This window comes from Protobothrops mucrosquamatus, unplaced genomic scaffold (genome assembly GCF_001527695.2).
Source record: "Protobothrops mucrosquamatus isolate PMUCROS unplaced genomic scaffold, P.Mucros_1.0 scaffold_134, whole genome shotgun sequence".
Lineage (NCBI taxonomy): Eukaryota > Metazoa > Chordata > Lepidosauria > Squamata > Viperidae > Protobothrops > Protobothrops mucrosquamatus.
The window spans coordinates 285976-306537 of NW_015386210.1; the positions used below are offsets into that span (position 1 = coordinate 285976).

The following is a 20562-nucleotide window of genomic DNA, read 5'->3' on the forward strand; positions in this document are numbered from 1 at the left end:
TGAGACGAGGCTCTTTTGTTTGCGGTCGCACTATAGCGCCATTTAATTTCACTTACATAACGTGAACTAAACTTATGCGCGGGCGATACAAATAGTATATTTTCAGAAATTTAAATTGTCACGGGGAATTTTATGAAAACCTAATGAAAATGTTTTTAAATAATGCTATGAAAATTTTTTAAAAAGTCAATTAAATTTTAAATAAAAGGAAAGTGCTTCAGTATCAGACAAAACCCCTACCGCCCACCATGAAAGCTGGAACGCCCACTAGTGGCCAGTAGGGACCAGGTTGACTACCACTGGTATAGGTTCTCCTGCTTGAGCAGGGGGCTGGACTAGAACATTTCCAAGGTCCCTTCCAGCTTCTATTCTATTCTATTCTATTCTATTCTATTCTATTCTATTCTATTCTATTCTACTCTACTCTACTCTACTCTACTCTACTCTACTCTACTCATACTGATTGATTCACTGCAGTCTCTCTATTGAGGGATTGCTGAAAATTTTCTGATTAGATTGAAATTGGAAGTTCTGCCTATACTTTGCAATTCAAGCTTTGTATTTGCTAATCTTCTTGGCTATAAATGTTGTTTGCTGTTTTATTATTTCCAGTGCTTTCTTAATCTTCCTTTTTTCTAAGTGATATTCCTTGATTAGATATTCTTTGGTCTTGTTCTTCAGTTTCTTTTCTTGCATCTGTTTTAGCTTATTTGCATGTGATTTCAGCTTGCTAATTTTTTTTCAGCCTAATCTTCCATATTGGCAGTATACTGTTTGGTTTTTTCTTCTTTGTTGATTTTATATCCCAGGTGTAACTGCAACTGTGATGTACATTAATTGATTTGTTTCTTGTAGTGAGCTGGTGGTTATATTTGATTATTGCAATATTGGCATCTTTTAATGCTTGTGCTGTTTCTTTGGAACAAGCTTCAATGCAGGCAACCTTATTCTGTTGTTTTTGTGCTGTTCTAGAGGGTAAATCATTCTTTGTTTTAATTCTTCTACTTCTTTAGTTAGAGGGCTTTGTTATTTCTGAGGCAGAGGAGTTGATGCCTTGTTTCCATATGAAAAGGGGATGCCTTGTTTCCATATGAAAAGGGGCATTGTCTTACCTGAACGCCTTTTCTCAGCATGACGATGGAGAATCCACAACAGATGGGTTGATCCTTGTCTTCCTGCCCAGAGACTAAGTCAATCAACCTTTGCCACACCTCTTCCCCTGGGCTAGTAGACCCAGTCTCGACGAAGTTGTAGCCATTGATGACATTACCATGTGGTGGCTCAAATACCCGACAGGACCTGACGGACCTAAATGGGGGGCAGTGGATTCTCCATCGTCATGCTGAGAAAAGGCGTTCAGATAAAACAACTCCCCTTCTCCAACATGATCGATGGAGAATCCACAACAGATGGGATATACCGAAGCCTCACTGTCCCCTTGGGTGGGAAACAGTCTGGGCCTGTGTCCCACTGTCTGGTACTACTTGGCGGAAAACTTTCCAACCAAGAGTGACCTCCGCCAAGGTGAACCTATCCAGGTTATAATGGCTCGCAAAAGAGGAAGGCAACGACTGCGTCGCTGCTCTACAAGTTTCCGCGATCAACGCCTGTGTCGCCCATGCCTCTGAGGGTGCAGCACAGCACAACTGGGAATCGGCAAGGAGTGTGCCAGGTACGCTCCTGACATGTAAGTCCTAAGCCATCTGCCAATGGTAGGGGCAGATATCCTCAGGCCCATTGAAGGGGGATGGAATGCAACGAAGAGGGCTGCAGATTGCGAAAAGGTGCGCACTCATAACGTAGTGATGTAAGACTCAGCGAACGTCTGAGATGTGCCATTTACGTTCCAAGTCGTGAGATGACTGAGACAAAAATCTGGCAGCACGATCTCCAGCACCCTGTGAAACAAGAATTGATCTTGGGAACTAAGAGGGGGCCAATCACAGGACCATCCTGTCGATATGGGAGATGCATAGACAGAACTGATAGACAGAACTGCCAGGTCAGAAATGTGCCCAGCTGATGTAATGGCCACGAAAGGAGCGAGCTTAAGCGTCAGAAACCTCAGAGAGTAGGTTCTGATGGTTCAAATGGAGGTGAAGTGAGGGTCTGCAGGACCCTGGACAAATCCCAAAAGGGATATCTGTGAACCCCGGGCGGTCTGGTGTTGGTTGCTCCCTTAACCAAGGGGGTACCATGGGATGCTGAGCCAAGGACCCAGAGTTGTCTTATAGAAGCACCGTGGAACGGGTAGCACTTAGCTGTGGATTGTATAGGGCGTCTAGCCCTTCTTGAATCCCTCCCAAGAAATAATCCAAGATTTTTGGGAATAGTGATCATCGATGGTCTCAATTGTTGCTCCCCACACTGGGTACCGAAATCTCTCCATGTGGAATCATAATTCCTGTTAGATGAGGGCCATCTTTAAGCCTGAATCACAGTAACGACGTCTGATGAGTAGAACTCTCATGTCGGGAGCCGTCGTTCAAATGCCAGGTGGTCAACCGGAGCCACTGGTACGCAGGGTGTTGTAGAATCCCCTGGCTGGGGGAAGTTCAAGCTGGCGGTATCCTCCACGGAGAGATCGAGAGACCCACGAGTACGGCAACCACGGCCATCTGACCAGTGTGGAACAACCAGTATCACCTCTGCTCTTCCTGCAGTATCTTACGGAGAACTGCCTAAGTCAGAGGAAGAGGAGGGAACGCAAATAACAGACCCCTGGTCACGGTAGCAGAGGGCATCTGCCCTTTCCGCCCCTGGAGATGGAAACCAGGGAAAGAGCCTTGGGGACTAGGAATTCGACAGAGTAATGAATAAAGCCAGTACTGGAAGACCGAACCTCTCCGATGTCTCCCAGAAGAGATCTGGATGCAGGCTCCATTCAAAGTGATCCACTGTCGTCTGTTCGAGCGAAAACCCGCCTGCCGATTCGCCTCTCCCGAGATGAGTTCGGCCCGAGGGAGAGGTTGGTCTCTGCCCAGGTTCTCAATCACTGAGCCTCAGCCATGAGGGACCTGGAGTGGGTACCCCCCTGCCGATTGACATGGGCTTTCGCCGCCACGTAGTCTGTGAGGACTGGAGCGTGTTGTCTTGTCACTGTGCTGCGATAGTGGATTAGAGCCAAGTGTATAGCTCTGAATTCCGACCAGCTTATGTTGTGTTTCAGGTCTGACCGGTACCACTGGCTCTGAACCAGCTGTGCTTGTAAGCGCGCTCTCCAGCCGAACAAGCTGGTATCCAAAGTCAGGATGATCCAGGTGGGTTCCTTGAACAAGGTCCCCCTTGCTGTCACTGGGGAGATCCACCACTGGGAGGATCTTAGGGTCTGAGACAGAACCTTTACCCTTGACCTGGAGAAACTGGTGTCCAGTCTCTGGAACGGAAGCCAGAACCATTGCAGGTTCCTGAAGTGTAGTCTGGCCCACGGCACTATCGCTATGCAGGAAATCATATTTCCAAATAATTGGAAGAGCCTAGTCAGGGCGACTACCCGTTCCCTTTGTACCTGGATGACCAGGGATCGAATGTAGTCTAGCCGTTCCCAAGACAGGTTGACCTCGCATTTCCTTGTCTCTATTCACCGCACCCAGGCGAAGGAGGCAGGAGGAGGGAACTGTCTGGTTCTTCCGAGAATTTACAGAAGCCCGTGACTTGGAGGGTCTTGACAGACAATGGCAAGCCTGACAGATCCGACTGAACCAAGGAGGGTGGAACAAGAATATCGCCCAGATAACACTGGATGCGCATCGGTCGGTCCTGAAATGCGCAACCAGCGTTGCCAGGGCCCTATATACACCCTGAGGGCCGAAGAGAGGCCGGGGAATTGCTGGTGTCCAGGAAGAATGGGAATGCATTGGTAGGCTTACGATAGACCAAAGGACCTCAGGAGGTTCCCCCCCCCATTCAGATGCCGGCCAATACGGATTGGAGTGTTCATGCCTGAACCTCTCGTATGCCAAATGAGTATTTAATCCCCTTTAAAATAGAGGATTGAGGTACATTGTTGTCTGCTGTTGCATCATTGTCTGCCATTGCATTGTTGTCTGCCATTGTAATCAGAGATATCTCGGTGGTATGCCGAGAGGGATCTCAAAGGAGACGTCTCAGTGGTGTGCTTAGAGGGGTCTCAATAGTAAGGAGCAGAATACTGATAGTGGCATGGCCACTCGATGGAATGAACAGTTGTACTCAGGGGTTAAACGTGGCTGCAGGACCAAATTAATGGTACTGCCCTCACTCATGTAACACTCCTGATGGCAGCAGGACCAGTAAGAGCATGTCCAGTGCTCTGGTCAGTGTCTCTGTGGTGGCCAAACTCGAATTCAGTGGTAGCGGCCAGCTCACAAGTAGTTCACTTAGTGAAGTTGAGGCCAACTTAATGGCAACAACCAGTGCACTAGTCCTAACTAGTGACAGTAAGACCAACGTAATGGTGCGGCCAACATACTTTCTCCTGTCAGGATAAGGAGGTAGCTAACGCTAGGCCGGAATCTTGTGTGAGCCCGAGATAGCAGTTGTTATGCTCGCCTCCTTATATAGGTCCAAGGTCCTGAGGCCTGAGAAGACCCAACGAAGGGGAGGAGGCTAAATATATTTGAGGCCAGGAGGGCTGAATTGAATGGAATCCGACCCTTGATGTAACAATTAAGGAGTATTCAGATGCCTAGTAGGCCGAACCCTTATCGCAGACGCAGCCTGCTTTCCCCTATTCGGAGACCCGTCACTTGAGACAGTCGAGGTTGAAGGAGCGTGTTGTGGGCCAAAAACCAATGCCTCCCCTGGAACATGGGAGACCTGCCCTGCTGCTGCCTTGACACCTCGCTTTTCCACTTTGGGGCATTGTTGCACTAAAGCCTGGTGTCTCCTGCTGACTTCCCAACAGCCACAGAGGGCCTCTTCTTGCCCGAGTTGGTTGTAAGGCCAACTCAATGGCCACGGTCGGCCCACATGCGATCCACTCAGTGATGGCAAGACCAACTTTATGGTATCAGCCAGCACACATGTAATCCACTTAATGGTGGTAAGCCAGATTAATGGTTATGGCCAGAACAATCAAGATCCTTTTAGAAGCTGCAAGATCACCTTAATAGCAAAAGGTTGTAAAACGGAGGAGGTCTTTAGCCCAGACCTCCTACACTCTGTCGCTTTGTGCCTCGGAGAAATGTTTCTCTAAGGCCTGGAGCCTCCTGCTGGCCTCCTTTTCAGCCATCCTAGAAGATTTCTTGACAGAAATAGCCTTGGTCCTAGGTCTACCAGCCGCCTCCTGTTTGGAGAACTTGGACTTCCTTTTCGTGGAAGTGCCGAGAGGCTTCCTGTGACATCTGAGATGCCAAGTTGTCTGCCATCGCAATCAGAGATATCCCCTTGATGTGCTGAGAGGGATCTCAATAGTAGGAGCAGAGTACTGATAATGGCTGGGCCACTCAATGTAAGAAACAGTGTACTCAAGGTTCCAACGTGAACTGCAGAACCAAATTAATGGTACTGCCCTCACCCCTGCAATGCTCCTGATGGCAATAGGAATAGTAAGAGCACGTCCAGTGCTCTGGTCGATTCAATTGTGGTGGCGAGACCACCAACAGCCAGTTCATAAATGGTTCAGTTAGTGATGGCAAGCCAGGTAACGTCCAACCCACATGTGTCTCACCTAGTGACTGTGTTTCACTTAGTGAAGGCAAGACCAATGCAATGGTAAAACCAAGATAGCGACCGCTACCTGGCAAAAATGAAAGTAGCTGAGGCTTCAGCCTACGCCCGGAACAAAAGGCGGCCAGAATCAAGCATTCAAGCGATGCGCTGCCAACCCGATCGACACAAGATGGAAACCAAGCAAGGGGAGACAATCAAAGGGAAAAACCAGCGAGCCTCCATGTGGCGTCTGCTGGCGCATGCCGAAACGGCCGTACTACAAAGGGCTGTATACAAGGCTTCAGTTGAAGCCTCAAAACCTCTGAAAACCCGGATGATTCAACCTGCGCTGTGAAGGCACAGCGACTGGAGAAAAAATCCACAATAGATGGGGAATAAACAACAGAGAACAATACCTGATCTGTCCCTAAAGACTGAGCCAATCTTACCACGTCTTACTGGAGCGAAGACTAAGTCGAGACTGGGTCTACTAGCCCAGGGGAAGAGGCGTGGCAAAGGTTGATTGACTTAGTCTCTGGGCAGGAAGACAAGGATCAACCCATCTGTTGTGGATTCTCCACTGATCATGCTGGAGAACAATTCTATACCTGTGATGGTTTCCACTACTGCCAATTTCCAGGGATTGCCTCTGTAAACTAAGTTACTTCTGGCAAGGCTTTGATTTCTTTGTCCTGGGTACACCTTTGCAATTCTTCCAATTCTGCTTCTGTGAATACTTTATTTCATATTATAAATTAACATTGATCTTCTAGCCTCTGTTCTGTTATTTCTGATTCTGGATTTAAAGAGCTGGTACATTCATTTCAAATATCATCTTCTCATTGGACTTGATCTGTAATAAAGATCATTATTTCTTTGTTTTCAATCATGGTACAGTTGTGACAGGTAAACACCTTTCCTTCTAGCAGCTCTGCAGCTGCTGGCCCTAGTTGCTCAGCCATCAGTCCTAGTCCTATATCCCATTTTTCACCAGATGTCCAGGAAGTCCAATTCCTACTGCAGTCCTTGTTGACCTGGGCGACTACTGAGCCAGTATGAGTTTCTATAATTTATGTATCACCATAGTTTTTATGGGAAAGACACTTTTTGTCGCATAGTCGGCCAGATGTTCAAACTGGACCAGTCTGTTCAAGCTGTTCAATGTAAAGCTATTCAATGTAAAGCTGCCTCTTGCAATTGAATGAGGTGAATTTGTCAATATCGATGGTGTTCAAGTGGTGCTCCAGATGTTTTGGGATTACTCCTATGACTATGGCACTACCTTTGCTTTATTTTGCCACGGTCATTTTATTTCTATTTGCAGGTCTTTGTATTTTGCTATCTTCTCCAGTTCTTTCTCTTCTATTCTGTTGTCTCCATCTATATGGAGACAGGCAGGCACCTGTCACATAACACCCCAGACTTAACAATTGTTGACAAGACAGACAAAAAAGTCTGGATAGTGGATGCAGATGTTATAATATTATAGTGTTTTTTTAAGTTACATTAAAACTCACCTCAATTTGATCAATTTTTACTTGCTTGTAAGCTTTTTTCATTTCCTTCACTCCTAGCTTCATAGCATCAACCTAAAAAAGTTACCAGATAAAATAGTTAGACTCATTAATACATATACAATAAATAAATACACATGGAAATGAAAGGAAGATTTACCGTTGTTTTTGTATCTTTTAGGGACTGGATAGTATAGTTGGCTTGTTCCATATTGAAAGATTGCTGGGCAAGATTATCCCGTTGGTTTTCGTACCTATATTAATAACATATAAGCTTAAAATCATGGTACAATTGCAGTATTACTTGACTTTCATAAATATTACAAATCCAACAGTACAAATTTGAGTCGCAGTCCCCAAATATAGGACTTGAAATAAAAATGAGCATGTCAGTTCCTATAATAAATCAAATCAAATCTTTACTATGCTCATAGAGCAGCATAAGTTCTTATAATAAATATAACTGGCTTCCAATGATTCGAAAACAAAATCTCCTGATGACTAAATGCGTTTTCTTGGGAATAATATATTACTGTTTTGCCAGTGCCTTCTTTGGGAATTTTCTTCACTTGCCAGTTCAAAGTTCTTTAATAGATTTTCATTCAAGTATCAGCCGGGGTAACTTAGCTTTTTGGGATCTGAGATAGTCAGCAAGGTGCTGCCATATTTTAATTCTGCATCTATTCAGTCTGAAGATTAAAGAAAAGTTAGCTTTCAATTTAAATAGATACTGTTTTGAGTTACAAATTTACTAGTTTATCAAAATATAAAAAATACAGAAATACAAAGAAAATGACAATAATTAGGAAAAGGGGGAGGAAAAGGTAAAGAGGAAAAAGTGTAGGATAAAAGAAAAAAGAAAAAATTGACTTCCAACTCTTTGGCTCAATAGAATAAATAACGTACAATGTCAACTTTTTATTTTTACATAATTATATTACATAATATTACATAGTATTATTAAATAATAATCTATAATCTATATAAATAAAAATGTAAATGTTCGTTTGTTCAAAATCTTAAATCTCCAAAAGTTCTTCACCGATTGCTTTGAAATTTTGACACAACGTTGCATTCGAATACACGCGTGTTTTTATATACCTACTATTATATAGATGTCACACCTGTGACAGGTAAAAACATGCTTTTTTTGAAAAATAGCGCCATCTGTTGGCTGAGTGGCCGGGTACAGCTAGTACATAATAAGAAAAGAAGAAACAGGGGTGACATGATAGCAGTATTCCAGTATTTGAGAGGCTGCCACAAAGAAGAGGGGGTCAATTTATTCTCTAAAGCACCAGAGGGCAGGACAAGAAACAATGGTTGGAAACTGACCAATGAGAGAAGCAACCTGGAATTAAGGAGAAAGTTCCTAACAGTGAAGACAATTAACCAGTGGAACAACGTGTCTTCAGAAATTGTGGGCACTCCATCACTGGAGGTTTTTAAGAAGAGACTGGACAGTCACTTGTCTGAGATGGTATAGGTTCTTCTGCCTGAGCAGCAGGCTGGATTAGAAGACCTCCAAGATCCCGTCCAACTCTATTCTATTCTAATATATACTAGTCATTTATATAATAACAAGCCTATCTCATCAGCATAATCCAAAATCAAAGTTTCATTTTTTTCCACTTGAAGCAAAGTCCAGAAGTATTTTCTAAATAGAAACAAAAATTTCATTTTTGATGTGTGCCGTTATGCCCACTGTAAAAAAATGAAAATAAAGATTATCTTATCTTATCTTATCTTATCTAATCAAAGCAGTCAATTTAACTATTTCTGCTAACTCCATCAATTTTTGCCCCATTCATTCACTGTGGGAATCAAAATGTCTTTCTATTTTTCTGCATAGAGTTCTTGCTGCTGTCAGCATATATAACATCAAAGTTTCATTTTTTAAAGTTCTCTGTTCCTTAAGCTCAAAAAAAAGTCTCTGGTTTTATCTTTATATCAACTTTAAGAATCTTCAATATTAAGATTTAAATCTTGCCCAAATATTTTCTTGCTTTGTCACTAGTCTATCATAAATGGTAAAAAAATCTTTCTTTAATTTACATTTTAACATATATTAGAATACCTTTATACATTTTTGACAATTTATCTGGTGTTAGATATCAAGGGTTCATCATTTTATAAAAAAATTATTTTATATTATAATTTCATCCACATTTTACCGTTGTTCAAGCATATTATATCCAAAATTCTTTGTCCATTGTATCATACAATATTTCACATACCCATTCTCCAAGTTCAATTTCAGTATTAATTTATAAACCTTAGCAATAATATTTTCATCATTACTACACCACTGAATTTCCTTTTTTTTCAAAGTCAAATCTATAAGATTTTTTTTATTTAATTTAAATCCTTCTGTCAAATATAAATATGTAAACCAATGGTAGACACATCCTTCTAATTCCAACTTCTCTTTAGATTTGAGGAAAGTGTCACCATAATTAAATATTATTTGACCATAAATTCACCAATCTGACCTTGCCACCATTTCTTTTCTAAAAGAAGCTTCCTGGGATGACACCTAAAGAGGCATCTTTACAGAGAACATTGTATGTATGCCAAACTGTTAGAATGGCAGGTCTAACAAAATGGTTGTTGAAAATAACATTTACTTAATCTTATTATACAATAAATTAAGTGTGCTATCAAATCTTAATTCATGGCCCTCCAGCTCAAATAGCTGTTGTTTTGGAGAGTTACCGACTCTTTAAGCCAGATCTAATAGTAGTAGTAGTAGTAGTAGTAGTAGTAGTAGTAGTAGTAGTAGTAGTAGTAATATAATGATGACAGTTGTTTTGTTGTGTTTGTTGTTGTTGTTGTTGTTGTTGTTATTATTATTATTATTAAATGCCTGTAAAATCTTCTTCAATCTTTCTGCCAAAATTGCAACAAAAAGTTTACAGTTACTATTTAGTAATAAAATTGATCTATAGTTTTTTATCCTTAGGACATCTTGACCTTCCTTTGATAATAACTCAATGTTGGCTTCTTTTTTAATGGCTGAATGAGTTGGTCACCAAAAAATGATAATATTGATTTGTGAGACCATCTGGATTTTGAGCTTTATCTGCTTTCATTTTTTAATAGTTTCTGATAATTTCAAAGGTAGTTTACTGGATTACACATAAATTCTCTCTGAATTTGTGAAAGTTTGGTTAATGTTGTCTTTGCAGATAATCATTTATTTTATACATATCAAGTATAAAATTCTTCTTCATAAAAAGACTGGAGTAAAAACTGTGAAAGGACTTTTTAGTATGACTATTATCTGTTATTACATTGTCAGCCTTCATGGATTTTTTTCAATCTGTTAACATAGTCAATTGTTGATGTAACAGTTTAATTTGATATAAAATTTTAGTATCCACTGATAGTTTTTGCAGTTCAATTTTTTTTTTCAGATTTCATCAATATCTTTTGCATCTTTTCCTGGGATTTCTTCTTATCTAGACGATTGTATTTTAAAAAATAGCCCCTCTTCACCGCTTTACTGGTATCCCAAACAGTAATTAATACTAGAATAATAGAGTTGGAAGGAATCTTGAAGATCTTCTAGTCGAATCCCCTGCACAAGTTGAAGACTTTATACTATTTCACACAAATGACTGTCCAGTCTCTTCTTAAAAGCTTCCAGTGATGGAATATCCACAACTTCTGAGTGCAACCTGTTCCATTGGTTAATTGTTCTCACTGTCAGGAAACTTTTCCTTAATTCTAGGCTGCTTTTCTCCTTGATTAGTTTCCATCTGTTGCTTCTTGTCCTGCCTTCTGGTGCTTTGGAAAATAGGTTGATTCCCTCTTTTTTGTGGCCACTCCTCAAATTAAATTTGTCCCTTTATCTACATTAGTATCAAAATATTAATTTAATTTCTTTTTGCAGTCCTTTGCAACCATCTCTTTTTGTAAAATAGATTCATTTAATATCTATTTATAATTCAGGATCTTTTTTCTAAGTATCAAAAGAACTGGGTTATAGTCAGAGGAAGATTTAGGTCAGTGATGGTGAACCTTTTAGAGACCGAGTGCCCAAAAACTGGTCCCGCTCCTGCTCCACTCCCTGCCCTGCCCCTGCTCCACCCCCTGCTCCGCCCCACCCTACCTGCCCGCAGGGCTACTCACTGTCTCCAGGGCCCAACACAGATCGCCCAGGCAGCCCAGCAGCACCATGGCGGCCACGCCCTCTGGCCACGCCACGCAGCATCAACTGTGCGTGTTGGGGTGTGAGGGCAGAGTCTTGTCTACGCTGCCTGGCTGCCATGTTCTTGGCTGCGCTGTTCCATGTGGGCCACACTCAGGGCGAGCGACTCTCCTCCAGGGAGGCTGCTGGTGAGGAGGGGGCCGTGGGCGGAGGCAAGGCTGGGGCAATAGCATGTGTGCCCACAGAGAGGGCTCCGAGTGCCGCCTCTGGCACCCGTGCCATAGATTTGCCACCACTGATTTAGGTAATATATGAATTTTTAAATTTTTATTCACAAGATATTTAGAAATCCTTATCATATCGATTCTTGAAAAAGATTTATTTCATTCTGAAAAAAAGTATATACTCTAGCAAATTCATTATTATTTTTTTTGCCTCTACAAATCTACCAGTGCTAAAATGACCACCATCTCAAAAAAAAGGCTTTGGTAATTTACGATGAGACGGTTTATTTCCTTTAATAGATGTTCTATCCAAGGCTGGAGACATCACTCCATTCCAACCCCCAAATAAGTCAATTTTCATAAGCAACAGGTAATAGTTGATTCATAAAATGTCATGGCTGCATCTCAACTATTTAAGCTTCATGAGCTGGCAGCAAGACATTAGCATGGGGGGGAGAGGGAAAGTTTGGAGTGTGAAGAATGTGGGGGGGGGAGGATGAGAGCCCAGCTGAGCCATGTGAGAAGCTCCAGCTAGCCAAGATCATTAACAATATGCAGAGCTGGGAACTGAGCATCTGTTTCCTGAACAATATACAAGTATCTAATTGGACATTTGCAGATAATTGGGGGAAGCCGGGGGGGGGGGGAGAGGGAACTTTCCTTTCTGCTTTTTGCACGGGAAAACTTGAAATTCAGCTTACATTACTTCTGTAATCATTTAAGTTTCAGTAAAGTATACCCTTGGTAAAACAAACGACCAGGAATCTTTCTCTGCTAGATGAATGAGTGGGACGGATGACATTAAGCTGAATCTCCAGAAACAACTTATCTAGTGGAAACTACCTGCTGAGGAGGTTGTGCAACTGCTCCAGGGAATGAACCAGAGCAGGGGAAGAAACCTAGAGAGAAACCAGAATCTGAAACCCTGGAACCACCACAGGGAGCCCAAGCTGCTTAGGCTGCCAGAGCCTGCCCGAAGGCTACTGGGGGGAAACCTATGGGGCCAACTGCTGCACCAGAGGAGCAAACTGAGGAATCCTCCCTCCAAGGCTTGAAGGCCCGATGGTCTTGAGGAGTAGGTAGAATAGGCAAACCTGAAGAGCCCTATCCAGGGGTAAACATCGTGTGAGGAAGCCACTGAAAAGCTGCAAAGTGTAATGACCCTGTTAATTGGAAATTTCCATCTGTCACTCAGCCCTGCAGTGGACTAATTGAGGGAGAAATTTCAAGGACTGGAAATGAGTAATCATCCAGCCCAGGGGGTGACAGCCCCATGCCGCACCCTGCCACCAGAGCACCTGGTCCTCCACCAATGGCTTAACCAGGTCCCACAGTTGCTCCGGCACTGGCTGCTCTGCTAGCCCCCGGCTCCACTCTTGGTTCAGGCAGACTGTCAACCACCTACCCTGATGATTAAGTTTGATGGGAACTCGAAGTGATTGGCATACTTTTTGGCTCAAATCTGGCATTACATGGAGTGATATGGGACAGTGTATCCAGACAATGCAGCCTGCGTTGATTGTTTGGCTTTAACTTTGGATGGGGATGAGTGGAGTGGCTAGTGGCTCTCCATGACGATGATGCCATTGCACTGTATCATTTAAATGCCTTTATGCGAGCCTTGAGAAGGCGATTTGAGGACCCTCTTATTGACCGATGAGCAGAGACCTGCATCTGACCCATTAAACAAGGGAAATGACCGCTGGCAGAACTTCAGATTCTGCCTTCTCTGCAATCACTTTCTCTCAGTAAAAGATTATTTTTGAAACAATGCCTGTTTCAAGAGTTGTGCTTTCCTGAGGGTGTAGCAGGACCTTACATTAGGCGAAATCTGCAAAGTGGTCAACCCAAAGAGGCACCTCCCCTATCGTGGGGACCGTGCAAAAGATGTCTAACAAAGGCAGTGACCAGAAGAAAATGAAATGCTGGGGGGAAGATGATGCCAAACTCACCCCAGTGCAAACCCCGTCGAAGGGATTGAGGGAGCTGTTAGCCTGGAGGGCTCCTCAAAGCCGAGGTGGTTCATTGGTGTGAGGAAGAAGGAAGATTGTGAGAGGAGGATAAAGGGAATCACCCTCATCCGAGGCAGCCACTGCCATGGATGGAGAGAAGAGTTAGAGGTGCTTGACGATGACGACGATGACCACGTGGATGCCCTCATAAATCAAACAATGCGCTTCATGATGGAAGTGTTCCAAGATCTAAAGGCATGAGGAGCACTAACCAGAGCGATGAGGGATGACGATGAATGAGATCGAGCCATGAATGGGGGAGTACTACAACGAGCACGGGTAGAACCCCAGATGGAGCGGCAGCTGCTGCCGGCAGCACCCCAACACCGGGGGACTCTGGAGGAATGAATGCTCCAAGAGTTGGAGACAGGGGGATCACCAACATGAACACAAAGCACCTCCCCTCAGACAGAAATTCAATAGAGAGCTCCAGCAACTTGGATTCTTCCTGGCCCATGTTCTCACCTACATGGAAGAGTATGGCTGCGAGATCCCCACCGAGGGGGCCAAAGTCAGGGTAGTCATCCTAGCACTGGAAGGCGCTGCCGCCAGATGGATGGTGACACTCCACAATGCAAACACCCCAGAGCTGCAAAATTTCTACACTTCATAACAGCCCTGAGATGGCACTTTGAAGACCCACTGGCCAACTGCAAAGCTCAAGATTGCATTAAAATAGTGAGGCAAGGACGTCGCCTGGTAGCCAAGTACACTGAAGAATTTCGGGAACTGGCTTGTTGACTCAACTGGCCAGAGGACATCCTCTTGAGCTGTTTCAAAGATGGCCTAAATGATGACCTGTACAATGCCTGTATTGCAAGGGGGCACCCTGTATGCCTCCATGACTGGCTAGCCGAGGAAGCTGAAATCGACCAAACCCGTAATAAGTACCACACTAGCAGAGTTTGGAAAAGGTTGCCCCCAGAGAGGAAGAGGGAAACAGCCAGACCTCAACTCCAGCTGGTAAGTTCCACTGCCTGCTTCAAGTGCCTGAAGGAATACCACCAAGGGCCAAATGCAGGGTGAAGACCCCAGCCAAGAAGGGAGAGCAGGCACCAAGTGGAAAAATCACCAAACCGCAACCTCATGCAAAGGAGACGGCTCTGAAGAACACCGAGGTCATGGAATTCCACTTTTCATCCAAACAAAGGAAGGGAACTCTGACCCCATTGGAGGAAGACCAAGGATTCTCAGATACCGACTATGAGGATGACCCCTTGATAAGTGGGCCGATCGCGCCTATGATCATGCCTATATAATTACACCTCCTTGATGCTGGGCAGGATGCTTCTCTAAAAGCACTGCTAGACTTGGGATGTACAACATGCCTGGTGTAGCTGAGCCTTAATGGAGAAGTTGGGAATCTGCTTGAGAACGCTGAAAACCCCATCGCCTTCGGCCAATTAGATGGGTCAGCTGCAGGAGGCATCCTGGCCTCTTTTGCCACTGTGTCCCTGGGGTTGAAAATGGGAGCCCACTCAGAGACTTTTAAGTTTCATAGTAGCGCCAGGAATGGAGGCCCCTTGTTCTGGGGTTGGCCTGGCTGAAGAAATGGAACCCATGGGTGACTGGAGGAAACATGTACCACCTTCCCCTCATGATGGACATGTTGGCCCACCTAGCCAAAGGGATTTTTTTTTCAAAACTAGACTTGAGGGTAGCTTATTACTGTGTCAGAATCAAGGTAGGTGATGAGTGGAAAACCATTTATAACTGCCCGCTCAGTTGTTTCCAGTTCAAAGTACTCCCCTTTGGCCTACAAGGAGTACCCACAGTGTTCATGCAGCTGATAAATGTGATGCTACATGAACATCTGTACAAGGGGGTTCTAGTGTACCTTGATGACATCCTTATTTACACAGAAACAAAAGTGGAGCATGTAAAGATGGTCAGAGCTATATGGAAAAAACTCTGTGCAGCCAAATTGTATGCCAAATTATCCAAATGCAAGTTTCACAGAAAAAAAATCAACTACCTGGGCTATCATATTTCTCACGAGAGGGTTGAGATGGATCTGGAAAAGGTGCAGGCAGTGCTGTAGTGGGCACCTCCCCGAACCAGGAAACAACTGCAAAGCTTCCTGGGATTTGCCAACTATTACTGGCAGTTCATCCCCTCGTTCGCTCAAATAGGCCTCCCCATCACTAACCTGCTAAAAATGAAAGAGGAAGACAAACCAAAACCCAGCCAACCCTTGACATGGACTATGGAAGGCCAAGCGGTATTCAAAAAGCTCAAAAGACTTTTCTCTGCTGAGCTGGTGCTAAAACACCCAGACCCTGGGAAACCTTTTGTCATCCAAGCTGACACCAGCGATGTTGCAGTTAGGGTTGTGCTTTTGCAAGAAAATGAGAAGGGGAAATTACAGTCATGTGCATACACATCACGGAAGCTGACCGAAACAAAGCAACGGTGGACAGTATGGAAGAAAAAGGCCTATGTGGTTACATGGGCTCTACTCACATGGAGACACTTCCTAGAAGGGAGCAAAATTCCATTCCAAGTCTGGACTGATCACAAAAACCTGGAAGCTTTGAACTCCTCCCTCAGAAACTATCTCCAAAACAAGCACAATGGGCTCAGTACTTCCAGTGTTTCAACTTCACTCTGCGCTACTTATCGGGGGGGGGGGCTTCCTGGCTGGCGCTTTGTCAAGAATGCCACAATATAACAACTCCAAGGCGAAGGTAGTAAAGCCTCTTCTCCCCTCATATCAGCTGGCAGCTTAGGTAACCACCAGAGCGCAGAGTGGGAAGGGGAAATCACCTATAGACAATGTTATTGCAGCAAATTTTAAAAAGGCTTTGGAAATGGATGAGTTGTTTTGCAGCCACAGAAATCTCTGCTCCATGCAGGGTGGACTAGCAATGGTAGGTGGGAAATAGTACGTGTCTGCCAGCCAGAGACTAAAAACCATGCAAACGTGCCATGATTCAAAGCTGGTGGGACATTGTGGGTTCGTGAAAACCTTACACCTTCTTAAAATACAGTTCTAGTGGCCCTCACTCAAAAAGGACATCGAAAGTTATGTCTCCAGCTGCCTTATATATGTGATCGCAAAGTGGAAGCAGGGAAAAACACCAGGCTTACTTCAAACAGTAGCTGATCTGTCAGCACCTTGGAGAGAGATTTCTATGGATTCTATTGTGGAATTCCCCAAAAATTCATAACTAACTTATTCTCCAAGCAGGTCCATTTCATCCTTTGCCAAAAACTTCCAATAGCTGAAGCACTGGCAAAGATGTTCCTGCACCACATTTACCACTTATATGGAGTACTACATCGAATTATCTTGGACAGAGGAGTCCAGGTCATGTCAAAGTTCTGGAGAGCTTTTCCAGACCTCCTAGGAACCGACCAAGCACTCAATTCTAGTTATTATCCGCAGACAAATGGCAGGACAGAACAATTTTTTGAGCAATACCTGAGTTGTTTCATTAATTACCAACAAGATGACTGGATGAATCTCTTGCCACTTGCTGAAGTAGCCTACAATAATGTTGTGCACACCAGCACAGGCTTCACACCATTTCAAGTGGTGACTGAATAAGATTTTGACCCAATGCATGAACTACCAGCCCAAGAATCCATGATCCACTCTTTAAAAGAGTGGATCAATCAACTGAAAAATATATGGCCCGTTGTGCACAAAGCCCTTGCAGATGATCGTGCAGCTTATAAAACCCAAGCTGAAAAAAAGAGAATGGAGACCAAACCATTCCATATTGGAGACCGTCTATATCTGTCTACCCGGTTTGTACAGTCCCCGCAATCCTCAAAAAAGTTAGGACCAAAATATATAGGACCCTTTCCCATAAAAAGAATTATTAACCCATTCTAACTCCTGGTGGAGTTAGAACTACCAAAGTCATTGAGAAAAGTTCACCCAGTGTTCCATTGCATCCTCCTAAAAGGTGGTCTCACCCCTAAGACCAGCACCCCCTCCAGTACCTGAACCTAATATGGTGGAGGAAGAACAGCATTTTGAGATTAAGGAAATCCTAGACTCACGCACGGAGGAGCCACCCAATACCTAGTAACATGGAAAAACCTCCCTGGAGTCCATCCTGAATGGGTGCAAAAGAATAATGGAAAAACTCCTAGACTAATTAAACACTTTCATGACCGCTACCCTGAAAAATCAAAATGAACAACTAATCACTAGTTCTTATCCCTTCTTTATTTTTTCTCTTCTTCAAAGGGATCTCCCCTTCTTTTAGGGGGAAAACATGTCAGGTCCCTATCGAAAAGCTGCCAATCAACAAGACAGGGGGAGCACATGATATTGTGGATTGAGGATTTTCCAGCATTGTATCTACTTTTGCTTCGATGTATCTGCATGGGAATTAGGGAGATGGAAAAATCCTTGGGGCCATCTGTTTAAACTCTTGCCTGCTAGCAAGGATGAAGCGCCAGAGAATGGCCAGTTATCACCTTTTCAGCTCGAAGGTCTCACACATCTTCACGCCAGCAGATTGCTCCTGATGGATTGGGGCTTGGGGTGGGGCTAAAAGAAACGTGCCTTTAGTTTAATGCTTTTGTGCAGGAACTCCAGATTTCACTTTTCTTCACTGCAATCACTTTCTCTCAGTAAAAGATCCTTTTTGAAACAATGCCTATTTCTAGAGTTGTGCTTTCCTGAGGGATAGCTATAGATATTACTACATCTGCTTGTCCCAGGGAGCTCCACGGACCCTCCAAGGATGGTACTTCTTAGCCAATGAAGTGGAAATCAATCTGGCCGAATTCCATAAGCATACGCGGTGAGAAGGCCGAAGTCACCAGACTCCAGAGAAATAAAGCACCCAGAAAGGGGGAAAGGGAGGTGATCTCCCCAAGCTGCCCAAGCCATGTTGGGACCCCATTGTGTGCTTCTGCTGCAATAAACCCCAAATGGCAGAGTGCACTTCCTTGCGACCGATCCCTACCATTTGGTCCCAAGGCCCGTGAAAGAGAGAAAGGTCTACCCAAACCAAAAAAGGGGGTCTGAACAGGAGTAGAGGTTATAGAATTCACCCGATCTAGCAGTGAGAGGAAGGGAACTCTGATCCGAGACATTGGATGAGTACGTGAAATTAGTCAGGGCAGTGCTTGAGAAACTTTTGGGGGGGGCAATTGTATGCCCAAATTCTCCAAGTGTGAATTTCACAAGACTAAACTGGACTATTTAGGGTACCGGATTCCCCAGGAGGGAGTGGAAATGGACCTGAAGAAAGTGCATGCCATCCTGGAGTAGGAAGCCCCTTACACCAGGAGGCAGTTACAGAGGTTCCTTGGCTTCAGTAACTTTTACCAACAGTTTATCCCAGCTTTTGCCCAAATAGCATTGCCGATCACAAATTTATTCAAGACCAAAGGAAACACTAAACCTAAGCCAAACCAACCTCTGAAATGGACAATGGAATGCCAGCCATTTTTGAGAAGTTAAAACATCTTTTTGTGGCCAAGCTGGTGCTAAAGCACCCTGGCCCAGAGAAACTATTTATCATTCAAGCAGATGGTAGTGACATGGAAGTGGGAGCAGTACTCCTTCCAAAGAATTCAGAAGGGGAACTACAACCCCGTGCCTTCACTCTGCGCAAACTCTCCGAAGCAGAAAAACGCTGGGCCATTTGGGAGAAAGAAGCATACACAGTCTATTGGGCCCTCCTCACCTGGAGGTAATTCCTAGAAGGCAGCAGAGTCCTTTTTGAGGTATTGACTGACCATAAGAACTTGGACCTACTAAAAGCTCCTCAGAAAACTATCACCAAAACAAGTCACATGGGCTCAATATTTCAACCAGTTCAACTTCACACTCTGCTACCTCCCTGGGGGAAAAAATTCCTGGCATATGTCTTGTCCCACATGCCATTATAACAATGCCTAATAGGAGGTTGACAATTCCATCATCCCTTCGAAATAAATAGATGCATCAGTCCTCACAAAGCAACAAAAAACCTCAAAAGAACAAGTACCTGGAGATATAGTCCAAGCATTGAAAGGGAGTCTGGTGATGGAGAAATGGTTCCATCTACATAGGGAAGAACTTTCACTAAGGGAAGACTTGGCGTGGATGGGGGTAGACTGTACATCCCCATGAGCCAGTGAACTCTGGTGCTGCAATACAGCCACAACATTAAGACTGTGGGACATTTTGGATTCATTCAAATTCTCCACCTTGTGAAACGCCAATTCTGATGGCTGTGCATGAAAAGAGACATTGAGAGTTATGTTGTCAATTGCCCAGTCTATGCCTCAATCAAGAGATGCCCTGGCAAGACCCCAGGATTACTGCAACCTATCATAAATCCTACAGCCCCATGGAGAGAAATAGCAATGGATTTTATTGTGGAATTGCCAGAAAGCTCAGAAAACAGTGATTTGGGTTATCATGGATCTTTTCTCCAAACAGCCCCACTTTGTGGTTGCCCCAAGATCCCTTCTGTACAGACTCTAGAGAGGTTATTCATGCAACACATGTATCAGTTGAGCAGCTCTGCTTTCTCCATGTTGCCTGTTATTTCCTTGCCATCTTCTCTCTTTAGTGGGCCTACAGTTTCCTTGATTTTTTTCTTGTTGTTAATATGTTGGAAGAATCTTTTTTTATTGTCCTTGATTTCTGTTGCAAGTCTTTGTTCGTTCTGAGCCTTTGCTTTCCTGACTTCATCTTTGCATGTTCTGGCTGTCTGCTGATAATTGCTTTAATCATGTGCCCCTCTTTCCATTTTTTGTATTTGTCCTTTTTGTCTTTTAGTTTGTTAGAGAGTTCTTTGTGCAACCATGCTGGTTTTTTCTTGGATTTGTTTTTTTTCCTCAGTGGTATTGTGCTGTGCTAGGCTTTTGTTCCCAAGTATAAATTTTTATTATTTTTCATCATAAAAAAAAAACACATCACAAGTACATCACAATGCTATAATAAAAGCCCCACCCCCCACCCCCCACCCCCCGGACTTCCCAAACCTAATCCCAGGATACTATTCAACTAAAAGTAAACTACTATTAATATCCCTAACTCCACAAAATATTATTCTACATAAGTAGGTGAA

General features: G+C 43.8%; 1 protein-coding gene across 1 annotated transcript in view; it reads right to left on the reverse strand.

Moving 5' to 3' along the window:
• Nucleotides 1-20562, reverse strand: part of CHMP5 (charged multivesicular body protein 5) — an 87783-nt gene that overhangs the window by 18318 nt on the left and 48903 nt on the right. The window contains exons 4-5 of the mRNA XM_015818180.1: nucleotides 7306-7399; nucleotides 7149-7220 (exon numbers count right to left, since the gene is read on the reverse strand). Of these exons, the coding sequence (XP_015673666.1) occupies nucleotides 7149-7220; nucleotides 7306-7399 (166 nt within the window). The remainder of the gene's footprint in view (nucleotides 1-7148; nucleotides 7221-7305; nucleotides 7400-20562) is intronic.